The sequence below is a fragment of the Mauremys mutica genome, chromosome 11 (assembly GCF_020497125.1).
Source record: "Mauremys mutica isolate MM-2020 ecotype Southern chromosome 11, ASM2049712v1, whole genome shotgun sequence".
In the NCBI taxonomy this organism is placed as follows: Eukaryota; Metazoa; Chordata; order Testudines; family Geoemydidae; genus Mauremys; species Mauremys mutica.
The window spans coordinates 47647252-47662002 of NC_059082.1; the positions used below are offsets into that span (position 1 = coordinate 47647252).

The following is a 14751-nucleotide window of genomic DNA, read 5'->3' on the forward strand; positions in this document are numbered from 1 at the left end:
TTATCCCTCCCACCCAAGCCTCTAGCCCTGTCAGAGGTGCCAAACAGCTCCCATAACAGCTGGGATAAAAAGAAATCCTGAAGCCCCTGACAACAAGTCAATAAAAAATCCCCATCCCCTTTTAAAGTTTTATCCATGGTTTGTACTCTTTTTATGCTCCTTTGATAATGAAGATCTGAAAATGTTTGCCTCCCCCTAGCCCCTGAAAAAAAATCTGCTTGCTTTTGCTATTACAAATTCAGGTATTATCTACCCTAGCAGACACTATGGCGAATAGAGAACTAGTGAAATGACATCACAAGAAAGTGAATGTTGAGCAACTGAGAGGGAAAAGGATTTGCCAGCAGACTATTTAAAATGCTTTGTTTTCATTAGTATTTATTTAACTCCAATCCCTAACAAACATGTGGGAGAAAGGAAATCTTTATATTAAAGATTCAGCACACAAACCTTCCAGGCCTTATAAAAGGGCACAAGTTATTTTAAAAAGAACTGACCAACCTTCATACATCACCTTTAAAAGCAGTTCTCTTTGGGAGCTAAAGACTGTTTACTCTATGTAGCAAAGACTTCAGGGAAGATCTCTACAGCTATGTTCAGCATTAGCTCTATAAAATAATCTTCAAATGAAGCTGTCTCCATGACTCTATTACATAGCTATTCTGTTTCATTTTCCCTTCCTTTTTTAGATCTCTGTCAAGTTAGGATGTAAATTCCAATGAATGATCCCAAAGATTTCAAATTATTAGCATAATAAATCTTGAAATGTATTAGTGCTTTACGTGTTTGTAGACAGCAGTTAATTATCTAAGCCAGGGGTTCTCAAACTGGGGGTTGGGACCCCTCAGGGGGTCGCAAGGGTATTACATGGGGGGTTGCAAGCTGTCAGTCTCCACCCCAAACCCCGCTTTGCCTCCAGCATTTATAATGGTGATAAATATATAAAAACGTGTTTTTAATTGGGGGGGAGGGGACACGTCACACTCAGAGGCTTGCTAGGGGTCACCAGTACAAAAATTTGAGAACCACTGATCTAAGCAATAAAACCAATAAAGATCCTAGCCAACTAGTTAGATAAAATAAGATCATAACGAACTTCATGCTTTTTCACCAATCTCCTCAATCTTCTTCTAAAACAAATGTCATGATTTCAGTAAAATCTGTACAAATCATACGGTCAGATTCTGCCACCCTTACTCACAGTATTACCTTACTCCAGGGGTAGTCAATAGGCAGACCATGGGCCAAATCCAGACCACTAGATGCTTTTGAACAGACCCCCAATTTTTTTATTTTCTTTATTATTGTTTATTATTATTATTATATTTTAAAAATTATTTTCTCTGGAGTGTGGACCTTGACAAAAAATAATTGACTACCCCTGCCTTACTCCATGAGAAGTTCCATTGATTTAAATGGGACTACTTGCAGAGTAAGTATTGCTCCATATCTGAAGTTACATCACCTTTATGAGGCAGCCAGTTCTATTAAGCAACTAATTTTGCCAGTCCCATGAGCAGTCATCTAAGACAGGTTTCATTCTATACTATTTTCCTTCAATCACTGGGTAACTTTATGTTTGCCATGATTACTGGACATATTACTAAAGTCTCATTACTGAAGTAAATGTATATAAAGTCAGTCTGAGTTCCCTTTATCTTTAAATAATACTCCTGAGGATTTGAATCTCACACTAATGTGAAAATTCTACTCCATCCTTTGACTTTATTCATTCCTCTAACATTTTAAAACTTCAACTGGCTCATTGTCACCACTCTTTTCCAGAGGATAGTCCTAGCTCCTATAACCTTTCTTCATAACGTAGATCTTTCAGAGCCACAGGCATTTTTTGTAAAAACAGATCCATCCCCTGTAGTAGCCAAATCCTACCGCCCATACTCCGCAACACCCCAATGCACCTCTAAAACATATATTCCTTGTTGCATTGTACAACCAACACAGAATGTAGTATTCCAGACAGTCTAGCCAGGGCTCTTTTGGGAAACAGTATCAGCCATTTGTTGTCTCTTTTTAAGTAAGGTACTTTTGTTTTGCTCATCTCAATTCAGTTATCCACACTAATCACCCCAGATCCTTTTCTTTGACCATGGGCTAGACATACATTCTACTTAGCATGTTGTTCCCTTGTTCCTATATGTTTCTACTCTGCCATCTGCTGGCCCAGTAACCAAGACAATTCAAAGCCTTTAGAACCCGAGTGCTTTGTTCCCCACTATGTGCTCTACCTCTAATGCTGGTAGAAACCCAAGCCTGAAAAACCATGGGAATTTGGAACTAGAGGTGGGCCAAAACTGGAACTTCAAATCCAATCCCTTTAAGATTAGAGGGAAGGCATGAATTTGAATCTCCAAATCTGAACCTGCTCATATGGTTCTGGTTCCAACTCAGAACCCTTCTATTTGCTAGGCCTGGTTCAGATGCAGCCAGCATTCCACAAGAACATCTCACACGATGGCAGAAATCTCACAATCGCATGAGACGTGGATCATTCAAGATTGTGGAAATGTCACAGGATCATACAGCATTGCAAGGTTCCCAGCATCTGGCCCCATCAAACTCAAACCCTAGAACTGATTGGCCTTGAACCTGACTCCTCATCAAAACTTAATCCAGATCAGAACACTACTTCCTCAGCCCATCTCCATTCAGTAGTCAAGTCAGGTTCTCTCCAGGACTGTTTACTCACTTCTCAATCAACCCTACTTGTTATTTCCCAGAGGGGGTATAAACCTCACATGGGTATCTAAATTAATTACAACAGTGACCTAAAATGGGAAAGGGGGGAGAAGCCATTTGCTTACCTTCACCAGTATTTTCAGTATATTTGTTCCCAGTTATAGATGTCAGGAAAATCTGACTCCCAGACTGACAGACTCAGAGAAGAGTATACACATGCAGCTCAAGACCTTCAATCAACATCCCTTGCCTTAGTAATAAAAACCTCCCCGCATTCCTGGCTGGTAGCACAAGGGTTAAAACCAATCGAGCACAGAGTGCTGGACAGGCATCAAGGTGGTTGCTGTATCGCTACATTATCAGTTGGGGGAAAATACAGAGAACAGAATCGGCTGTCCACAGAATGTTTCCTTTCCATGCTTCTGCCGCAATGAACACAAGGAAAGGTAAGTGGAAGCAACTTCCCACATTCCTCCAATAGTATCTCATCAGAGCAGGACAGTATGGATCTGCACCAGAGTAACAAATAAATCCCACAAATAAGGGCAGGTAAATAGTTTAGGGTGAGCAGATCAATGAGTTCTTAGAAACTTTCTACTTGTTTTGCTCAGCAACTTCTTTTTCTTTTGCCACCTCTGCTGTTATAGGATAATGTTCAGGCTTTATGATGTCCCGTGTGCTACTTTAAGGAGCTTTAGCGATTGCATGCACAGTGCATGTGTCTCTGCTAGAGTAATAACTTTGCAGCTGGAGGAACAGATTGGTTCTTTTGCAGAAAAAGCTTCCAAGTAATGAATTAAGGCAAGACCTCCTGGATTTTCTCTGCTTTTTGAAAGATCAGATTAATTCTGAGAGGTTGGGGGCCAGAGTACATCTACTGTTGGAATTTTAGAAGAAGAAAAATGCTGCTGAAACATGCAGTGAAAATCTAATTGCTGGTCCAAGAGGATCTTGAATGTATGGGGTGGTGGGCTAATACTGTTGGAGACAAGCATACACAAAAAAAGACATTGGCAGGCATGTAAACAAAGACAATAGACCAGAGCTAACCCATCAGCACATAATTATGGGCTTTCTAAAATGCAAGTTAAGTACATAAAGGGTGTATTATCAACCTAGCATGCAGATACTATAGGTTAGATAGAGGAGATCTGTACATGCCACAGTGATGGGCATGGATAGATAGAGATGAATAAGCCCGGAGTTCATTTCTGAGAGATAGCATTGGTAGGGCAGACTACGTGACTGCAACATGAGTACTTTGGGGAATTGATCTGGCCTCTCCCTCATCACACCCCAATAAGCAGGGTGTGCTGGCGCTCAACCTAGAAATCTCTGGGTCAGCACCCATGGGCACAAGTATGTGTGTCATACATGGGAAGACAGGATCAAGTGCAGTGGGTGCCATTAGAACACTGTTCACGGGGCACTTGCAAGTAAATTGCCACTTAGAGTTAGTTCATGTAACTGCATAAGTCCTTGTTAATTCTTAATAAGAAATACTGCAGTAATGTTCATTTCTCACAAGTAGTAATGGTGCAGATTTTAATGGTGTCTGCTCTAAACCTGCACAGAAACCCTGAGAAAATGAGAAGGCAATATTCTTGCCCAAATTTCTTGGCCATTCCTGATTTATCCTTCCCCCAAATAAATTGGAGATGAGGAAGTATAATGTTACAGGATATCCCTACTGCATGATGCATAGGAAGTCATGCTGAAAAGTAATGAATTGATTTGATGGGCATAGGATCAGTACCTTACCATCACAAGTTTCAGTTTTAAAGTACAGAACCAGAACCAGGCAGTGGTGTGCATCACAGAACAGATGGTCTCGTTTCCCTAACTAAAATGAAACCGCTGCTTTGTTGCAAGAGTGCAACAGATCATCTGAAATCACCAACTTCTACTCTTCTTGTTTTCCCATCACTTCAAAACTGTGGAACTATCTAACCCTAATTTGCTATATTCTCCCCTCTCTTATGAATGGGGTTGGATGAATTCATGTGGCCTAATTTCAAACCCACTTGAACATCCTGTGTTTGAAAGTTTGAACTGAACACCAGCAGAGCCTGCCACTTAGAGACCGTGGGGAAAAAAATGGAGTAGAGAAAGAACATTTCTAATAAAGACAACATCTCTCTCGTACACAGGGTCCCCACAGGGTATGCTTAGCATTTAGAGGGGTCTTTTAACCCTGATACAGAGCACAGAGCTCTCCATAATGATTTATTGAATAACCCATGTGGGGTGGGGGGAAGCATTTAAATTACAGGGGATAAAAAGGGTTTCAGATTTCATTCACATTGTTCACTAAAATTGCTAGCTCCGGCATGTTCACCTACCTCTGCTCATAATGAACCTATCTAGGCCCAGTCCCCATCCCCCGCCCGCTTCTCAAAGCAAGTTTAAAAGCTGAAGTAAGCTCCTCTGAAAAGAGCGTTTTCTAAAAGAAATGAGATAGCCTCACTGCCCAGGACTGTGATGCTACAGCACAACATGGTATGTGGACACCTGAATTGTACTGAACAATTTATCTTTATTATGCACTACTTCCTGCGCTAGCCTATATTTTTTCTTCCTTCATTACACTTAAGTGTGAAGCATGAACTAGGTGCACAAGCAATCAGACCAGGAAGCACAGGGTAGGAAAGGAGCTTCAGAAATGGAGTTTGCTGCTCAGCAGTGGGGGGGGAGGGGGAGAGGGAGGGAGGAGTTGATGATGATGATCAAGTTCAGACCTTGCTCAAAATGGTTGCAACTGTGTTGACCTCAGTGGCTGTATCTCCACTGACACCAGGTCTGAATTTGGCACTTAGTCTTGTATAAGCTTTGCTCACTTTCCAGGACATACCCATGGCCTTCCATGCTGATAAAGCCACCACTATTTCCCCCTGTAAGCGCAATGGCTGCAGCTAAGGGAGCAGTTCTTTCTCGTTGCTGAATTATGTGTCCTTGAACAGAAAAAGGCGGCTGGTTGAGAAAACGGATTAGGGTGCTTGTCAGCCAGCGTCAGTGTTCTGGGCTTGGATCTACAGCAGGTTGAGTTACTCGTAAAAGATTTCCTAGTGCCAGCCTAAACTCTTGACAGACAACTGACAGCCTCTATTAAAGAGTCCAGCCCTGTGGGCACAGCTCCCACTGACATCGAAGAAGGGTTTGTGACCACCTGCACCAGTCCTGAATGTGGTCAGTAAAAGAGGGGGGCTGCAGGTCCAGATTGAGCTGTGCTGGCAGAGCTGCTTGGGGGCCCAAGAATAGTACAGCAAGGATGACGGTGAGGACTGAGATGCTTTGGCAGACATGCTTGGAATGGGATCCCCGTAGGCAACGCTTTCCACTCCACAGTGGAGGAGGAGAGATGAACCACTAAGTGCACTGGTCTGTTATTGGATAGTCAAAGGAGATGCATTGATCAAGCTCTAGAAACCATGTCCTGTCCTCTTAGAGGATGTGAGCCTGCATGAGGGCTGCATGACAGCTTTAATGAAAGTCATCATCACTGGTCCTCCAGGAATTGTTTCTAGGGTGTAAAAGAAATGGCAGACCCCTGTTTTAAAAGCTCAGTGGAGTAGGGAGAGGAAACCAGCCTCTGATCACAGACTGATTCTCTGAGTCAGCAATTTGCCCATGTCTGGGAGAGGAAACAATTACCAGACATACCAAAAGGGAATATTACCCAGACATTGCAATCCCACTCTTGTCAAGGTGAAGAGTCAATTCAGCCAAATGATAACAGATTGTAAATAGATACAGACAGAAGGACGTGAAAAACCTGACTAAGTTAGCCCAGACACACAACATGCTCCTAAAGGTGCACTTCTCAGCTTACGTGCTAAGAATGTCACTCCCACATTTCAAAATGATGGCCCCAATTCACTGTTGCCTTACCCCTTGTGCAGTCATTTATACCAGTACAAAGAGGGTCAAGAACGTCTGCGCTGGTGTAAATGAGTACACAAGTCCAAGGCAATGGTGAGTCTGGCCTATATAACTGAACAGAGAGAAAATCCAAGTCACTCTACAGACCCTGGACCTAACTCTGCTCTTAGTGAGATCAATGGCAAAACATTCACCAACTTCAGCAGGATTAGTTCCCGCAACCATCACAGGCATTGAAGAAAGACAATAATACAATGTTCTTCCATGTTATGGTTGCTCAGTCTCCAATATTGTGCCTTACATGGTACTGGCATTTGGGGCACATTGAGTATACCTAGCCATGTAATCTTTGCATCGTTTCCTCTTGCTGTGTGTTGTCAGCTAACGATTTCCATTTGTTTTGTCTTAATCTCCCCCTCCACTCCCCCAGCAGACACTGCCCTCTTGTTACTCTTGGTCTTGGTGCTGGCAGCAGGGTCCCAATCTCCCAGCGGAGAAGCGCCCAAGGAGCAGCCTGACACAGAGCTCCTAAAATGCCCCAGCTCATGTGCCTGCAGCTATGATGACTACAGTGAGGAGCTCAACATCTTCTGCAGCTCCCGGAATCTCACGCACCTCCCAGAAGACATTCCTAGCAACGTTAAGTCATTATGGCTGGATGGGAACAACTTCCTTTCTCTGCCAGCTATGGCCTTCAGGAACCTTTCCAACCTGGACTTCCTTAACCTGCAGAGCAGTCAGCTGGCAAGCATTGAGCAGCATGCCTTCCATGACTTAAAGGGCCTCTACCACCTGCACCTGGAACGGAACAGGCTGAAGCATTTGGCACCAAACACTTTCCTTCACACACAGAACCTCGCCTCCTTGAGCCTCAACAACAACCACTTCAACAAGATCGAGGAAGGCCTGTTTGCTGGGCTCTCCAATCTCTGGTACCTGAACCTCGGGTGGAACTCACTCGTGGTGCTGCCTGACAGAGTGTTCCATAACCTGCCTAACCTGAGGGAACTGGTCCTGGCTGGGAACAAGCTGCCCTACCTGCAGCACCAAATCTTCTGCAGTCTCAGTGAGCTGAAGGAGCTGGATTTGAGTGGGAACTTGCTCAAGGGCATCAAGCTCAATATCTTTGTCAAGCTGCAGAAACTACAGAAGCTCTACCTGAACCACAACCAGATCAATGCAATCGCCCCACGTGCATTCATGGGAATGAAGTCCCTCAGGTGGCTAGACCTCTCCCACAATCGTCTCATCTTGCTCTTTGAAGAAACATTCCTGGGCCTTTTGAGCCTGCACGTGTTGCGTTTATCCAGTAATTCAATCACCAGCCTGAGGCCAAGGACTTTCAAAGATCTCCAGTTCCTGGAGGAGCTGCAACTGGGACACAACAGGATCAGGAGCCTGGCAGAAAGGACTTTTGATGGGCTAGGCCAGCTGGAGGTCCTTACGCTGAACAACAACCAGATTCAAGAGATCAGGGTCGGAGCATTCCTTGGACTCTTTAATGTTGCAGTGATGAACTTGTCTGGTAACTGCCTCAAGGCACTTCCCGACTATGTCTTTAAGAGCCTAACCAAACTGCATAGTCTTCACCTGGAAAACAGCTGTCTCAGCAGAATCAGGCCACAAACTTTCTCCAGCCTTTCCTGCCTCCGGAGGCTCTTCTTGCAGCACAACACAATATCCATAATTGAAGACCAGAGTTTGAATGACCTGCATGATCTTTTGGAGTTGGACCTTAAGCACAACAAGCTTACCCATCTCTCCCACAACATGTTTGTAGGCCTGAATAACCTGGAATACCTTCTCCTTTCCTCCAACCAGCTCCTGGAGATCTCTCACAACGCTTTCAGCCCACTTCAACGTCTCTTCTGGCTTGACCTCTCCAACAACCATTTGGAGATGCTGGACAACACCACGATTACCCCCTTAGCAAACTTGCGGTATCTTAGCATCAGAAACAATTCTCTGGAAACCTTCTCAGTTGGTTCTCTGGGCCCTTCACCTGTGCTGGAGCAGCTGTGGCTGGAAGGAAACAAGTGGCACTGTAATTGCTCACTGAAGGAACTGAGAGACTTTTCCTTGCAGCATCCCACAGTGGTTCCACGTTTTGTACAGTCCCTTACGGAGGGGGACGATTCCCACACACCCGTGTATGTGTACAACAACCTGACCTGCCTAAGCCCACCAGACCTGGCAGGCCTTGACCTGAGGGAAATCAGTGAAGATCACTTTGCTCACTGCTAACTAACACGCTTCCTCTTTATAGAGGACTTTCTGCTTTCTATAGTTGGCAGCATTAGATACATACTTGCACAAGTTCAGGTAGAATCAGAACTACTTTCTACAGGCTAATAAGTAAAAGGGTATAGCTATCTGGCATCTCAACCACCTTCCCTGATCTCTTTACCAAGCTCATCAGGGTAGCAGTCCAAAATAGTGTGTTCCACCATTCACCATTACCCAAAGAGGCCAATACGATTGCACAGCACTCTTTACCTTTCTCTCTCCATGCTGTACCATTACTATATTTGTATAGCTGCAGTTTTCAACAGAACCAGCATAGCAGCTTTGGCTGAACAGCCAGGGTAAACAGGTTCTTTGGACTTTGCAATTACCTTTGGGCTATTTGAACTTAGCATTGTGATTCAGAGCCAGCATTCCTTTGCCCAGCTCTGAAATGTGAAGGAAAGAATGGGTGTGTGAGAAGGTATGAGTGGACAGGAGCCTTCTCCGAGGACTCTCTTTTCCAATTCCAAAATTAAAACTGATTTTAAAGAACCCAAACAAACGATCATAGTACAATAAGAGTTGGACTGAAAAGCCAACCTGAAAGGGTATTGCCCACTAAGGACCAGCATTTGGGTCTCACTCCTCAGCTGGGAGCAAAGGATAGGCAACCTGTCTAGCCACCAAGGAGCAAGGAACATCTCATATCAGTTTTTTTAGCAACCACTCCGGGTTAGCAGAGGTGCTGTTGTCAATGGATCATGGAGACAACCCTCCTTAATGGAAAGAATATCACTGCAAAATGAGGACCTCAGGCTGGGGAGAGCAAATGGAGAAACCAAGATCCTCTTGAGCTAGGGGAGGAAAGTCTGGGCCACAGTGCTCATTAGTGGGAATGCTGATAAAGTTAAGTATCATTGCCCCAGAATCACCCCAGTTGTGACTAGGTAATGCAAGCAGGGGCTTCATCCCATCTGTACTGCAGTAGCTTGTATCAGTGGTTGTCAACCTTTTCCATTCTGCGTGACCCTGCGTTGCAATGCAAAAAAGTTTCAGGAACCCATAAAGCATTCTGTGATTGTACAACACCAAACACAATGGGGCCTGATCCATAACTAGGGCCCCAGGTGCTACCATAATGGAAATAATAAAGGGAGGATGACCATGACCCCCAAAAACCTGTTCTTGAATTCCAGTTGAGAACCCATGGCTCACACAAGAGGAAGTTAAGGGCAGAGCCTCATCTGTAATATCTGGTCACTGAAGCCAGGTATCGTGTAAAGCTTAGGGGAAAGGCTTGAAAAACAGACACCTGACCTGTAGTTTTAGGAGAGCAGAACACACATGACAAGCTTTTAACAAGCAATGGCAGATTTAGGCAGGTTTAAGAAAAACCATGCACATCAACTCCCTGATAAACCACAGCAGGCAAATAAACCTTTGGAGCTACTGCAGCTCATCTTGTAAGTGATTTTTTTTTTTAATTTTATGCCTCACCTAGTTAGAATTCTTATTAAAAAAAAAAGAGTTGTGCTCATGAGCAGCAGACACTGTTTAAAGTCTTAGTCTCTTGCCATTTTCTGCCTACCTTAAAAACCTCCATCACAAGCAAAGCTAGAGCTTGTTACAGAGAAACTGCTTTCAGACTTCATTATTTAAGTTTGATAGATTTTTTTTTCAAAGTGGCGAAGTGACTTAGGTGCCCAAATCCTATTGATTTTAGTGGGACTTGTGTTCATAAGTCATTTAGGCATTTCTGAGAATCCTATCCTGAGTTCAACTGCAAACAAAAAGATGAGTGGTCTGATCCTGCTCCCACTGGAGTCCATGAGAGTTTGCAAAATCAGTTCCTCAAGGAGTCACACTTGGATGCAGTTTGCCAGGCAGATACCAGATCACCTTGGTTGCACCAGATGGGCTATAAAAAGGTGGAAACTGTTATGAAATGATCTCAGCCAACCAGAGTGTAGGGATACTTGTCTCATTACTGCCCACAGGTGTTTAATTATGCAAATCCCTGCACTTTGATTGGTAAAGGAAGGTGCGAGTTGCAATAATAGTTTTTTGTTTTTTTTTATAACTGCAATGTGCTCTAATAGAGTGCAGGTATCTGCAATGCTGTTTCTCCTAGCTGCTCACAGAACTCCACTTGCACATACTCAATACAAATGGCTGGCTCATCCCTACAAACAAGTACCCTGCCCCCTTCACTCAGCTGCTTCTTACTCCTGACAAAAGCTAAACCCACTCCCCAGTCCTTTACCCTGTTGGTTTATTTCAGGGAGTGCTCATTATGTACTTGGCCCTTTTTAAGCAGCAGGCCCAGGTCATGCCCCAAGAACAAAGGTGTACAACATACTGAATAAGCAAAGTGGTCAAGGTGGTGGCTTGACAATCTCTTGGTAATAGAAAGAAATGCCCACTGCTGACATGTGCAGGACTCTGAAGGAGATGAGAAGCTTGTACCTAATGGAGTGGGAAACAATGGGAATATTCACAAAGGGAGCAACATACACAGAACAAATAAGGAAGAGGATCTTAGCAGCAGTATTTTGTCTAGAACAGAGGGAACTGTGTGTGTGCCAGGAAAGTCAGAGAGGTTTCAGTAGACAAGGCAAAAGATGGCAAGGCATGAACTAGAATTTTAGTGACATGGACAGAAAGAAAAGGCTGGATCTTAGCGATATTACAGAGGAACGAGGGAGGATTCAGACCCAGCCTGGCTGTGTAGAGCAGGGTAAAAGGAGAAAGCAAAGAGAACCAGAGATCATAGGCTTGAGTTAGCAGAGGCTGGTGGTAGAGAATGGGGTAGCAGAGAGGAGTTGGAAGAAGGTAAAGTTCAGTTTAAGCTAGCAATGAAACAGTCAGATGATAGATATGCAGACTTAGGATCCGTCTTCACAAACATTTAATTCACCGCAAGCTGGGGTGTAAATCTACCCCACTAGCCTGCCACATTTTTGCAGTCTGTGCAAACCCTGGTGACATGCACTTTGGTCTAGTCCTGTTTCAAAGAGGACCAAATCAAAGCACATTAACAAACTGTTACCAGGCAGCAGCAGGGTCCATGTAGTCAGTTAGTCCATGGCCGGCTAGTGTGGTAGAGAGTCACCCTAGAGCCCTGCCTGGGACTATTTTTTTAATCCTGCTCCCGTACTCACTCCCACCAGATCCTGTTTTGTTTCTTGTATTTTTATCCCGCTCCCACCCACAAAAACCTTAGATCCCACAAATCCTGCAAGAGAGAGATTCCCTCATGCTTAAAAAAAATAAAATAATTTTTTTTATTATATATTAGGGCTGTGGAGCGATTAAAAAAATTAATCACGATTAATCATGAGATTAATCGCACAGTTAAAAGAATACCATTTATTTAAATATTTTGGGGTGTTTTCTACATTTTCAAATATATTGATTTCAATTACAACACAGAATACAAAGTGTACAGTGCTCACTTTATATTTATTTTTTATTACAAATATTTGCACTGTAAAAAACAAAAGAAATAGTATTTTTCAATTCACCTAAGTACTGTAATGCAATCTCTTTATTGTCAAAGTTGAACTTACAAATGTAGATTTATGTACAAAAAATAACTGCATTCAAAAATAAAACAATGTAAAAAACTTTAGAGCCTACAAGTCCACTCAGTCCTACTTCAGCCAATTGCTCAGACAAACAAATTAGGTTACAATTTGCAAGAGATAATGCTGCCCACTTCTTATTTACAATGTCACCTGAAAGTGAGAACAGGCGTTCGCATGGCAGTGCTGTAGCCAGCGTCGCAAGACATTTACATGCCAGATGTGCTTAAGATTCATATGTCCCTTCATGCTTCAACCACCATTCCATGCTGATGACGAGTTCTGCTCAATAACGATCCAAAGCAGTGCAAACCAATGCATGCTCATTTTCGGCATCTGAGTCAGATGCCACCAGCAGAAGGTTGATTTTCTTTTTTTGGTGGTTTGGGTTCTGTAGTTTCCACATCTGAGTGTTGCTCTTTTAAGACTTCTGAAAGCATACTCCACACTTTGTCCCTCTCAGATTTAGAAAGGCACTTCAGATTCTTAAATCTTGGGTCAAGTGCTGTAGCTATTTTTGGTACCTTTCTTTGAGTTTTGTCAAATCTGCTGAAAGTGTTCTTAAAACAAACATGTGCTGGGTCATCATCCAAGACTGCTATAACATGAAATATATGGCAGAATGCAGGTAAAACAGAACAGGAGACATACAATTCTCCCTCAAAGAGTTCAGACCAATGTTTTCCTCTAATTAGTGGGGAGGGATAGCTCAGTGGTTTGAGCATTGGCCTGCTAAACCCACGGTTGTGAGTTCAATCCTTGAGGAGGCCACTTAGGGATCTGGGGCAAAAATTGGTCCTGCTAGTGAAGGCAGGGGGCTGGACTCGATGACCTTTCAAGGTCCCTTCCAGTTCTAGGAGATTGGTATATCTCCTTTTATTACCTTTTCCATCCACATGCAAAATAAATTTTGTTATCTGCACCAAGGTATGTGCGGATGTGTGCCACCACTAAAAACAAAAAACCTAGATGATATATATATTTTTAAAAAGTTATCATAGAGTTAATTACTCCAGCCAGGACAGGTTAGGCAATTTAGAATTCACTACTCAAAGAATTAAATTTAAGTATAAGAAAAATAAAAATTATGAAATGCATAGACCAGTCAAAAAACTCAAACAACACATTTTGAAAGAATAAAATTACAGAGAATAAATGTGCATTGCAGGAAGTATCACAAACAACAATAATGCAAATATGTGCTGGAAGTTGTGTGTGACACAGAGACAGTGTGTGTATGTGAGAGTGACACAGACAGTGTATGTGCTGGCTGCTGGGGAAGTTTCTGAGCGACGCCATGCACTGTCTCTTTAAGGTATTCACTGAAAGCTCTCCTGCTCTGTCCTAAGCCCTGTTTCCCCTCCCCAGTTCTGCAGAGATGGGGCACATGGGCAGGAGGGAGTGGGACAGGGAGGGAGAGTGCAAGCGGGGCTGGGGAAGTCTCAAGAGACTGTGTGCTGTCTCTTTAAGGCACTCTCTGGGAAGAGAAGGCTTCAAGGCTTGTTCAGACCTCAGACCACAGCAGCTCTCCTACGGAGTCCTGAGCAGGGATGAAAGTGGGCCTGTACGGTGTATTGATAAGAAGCCGATACTGGCCCATATGTAGCCCAAGTTAACGTCACTGCCCCTTTTGCCTCCCCCGTTGGCAGCCCTGCTGGTAGAGTCCCTGCCAGCAGGGCCGCCGACGGGGGGGAGGGGCAGCAACGTTTCAGCGCTACTGCATCAGTGGCTAGAGCCCCGGGCCTTTTTAAATTGCTGCCAGAGTCCCAGGGGCCAGGAAGCACAGATGGGCTGGCTTGGGGAGGCTGACCCTCAGCCCTGCCCCTTCTGTCTGAGGCTCCGCCACTTCTGAGGGCTGGAGCTGGCCCCCATACCGGTAAGAACATAATATTACTTTCATCTCCGGTCCTGAGCCAGGATGTCCCCTCTCCCCTGCTCTGTGGAGATGGGGTACAGGGGCTGGTAGAAGGGGACACCCTGACATCAGCATCCCTCCACCCCACTCTGTACACCCAGAAGGAGGGTCCTGGGAGCAACTTGGCTGCAAAGCAGCAGGGTGAGGGGCACCTGAACACACACACTGCCAGATGTGCATGGCACTTGAATCCCTCCTGGGCAGCTGCCCAACAGCACTTAGAGGGAACACAGGTTCAGTCACATATTTAATTAACGCATTTTTTTTTAACGAGCATCAGCAGCATGGAAGCATGTCCCCTGGAATGGTGGCTAAAGCATGAAGGGGCATACGAATGTTTAGCATATCTGGCATGTAAATACCTTGCAACGCCAGCTACAAAAAGTGCCATGCAAATGTCTGGTCTCACTTTCAGATGACATTGTAAGTAAGAAGCGGGCAGCATTATCT

General features: G+C 44.0%; 1 protein-coding gene across 2 annotated transcripts; it reads left to right on the forward strand.

The window, feature by feature from the left end:
* Positions 1-3049: 3049 nt before the first annotated feature.
* Positions 3050-10256, forward strand: IGFALS (insulin like growth factor binding protein acid labile subunit). 2 transcript variants are annotated; one of them, XM_044980325.1, is made up of 2 exons: positions 3050-3143; positions 7007-10256. In XM_044980325.1, exons 1-2 carry the CDS (start codon positions 3101-3103, stop codon positions 8818-8820), a joined length of 1857 nt encoding a protein of 618 aa, XP_044836260.1. In that variant the 5' UTR covers positions 3050-3100; the 3' UTR covers positions 8821-10256. The 2 variants fall into 2 exon arrangements, with proteins under 2 accessions (XP_044836260.1, XP_044836261.1); XM_044980326.1 differs by having other exon boundaries at positions 3081-3143; positions 7010-10256.
* The last annotated feature ends 4495 nt before the right edge of the window (positions 10257-14751 follow it).

Bases quoted from the DNA above. Each gene is read 5' to 3' on its own strand.
- IGFALS (XM_044980325.1), top strand. From the start codon at position 3,101: ATGTTTCCTTTCCATGCTTCTGCCGCAATGAACACAAGGAAAG. The intron at 3,144-7,006 runs GTAAGTGGAAGC...CCACTCCCCCAG, and splicing joins CGCAATGAACACAAGGAAAG to CAGACACTGCCCTCTTGTTA.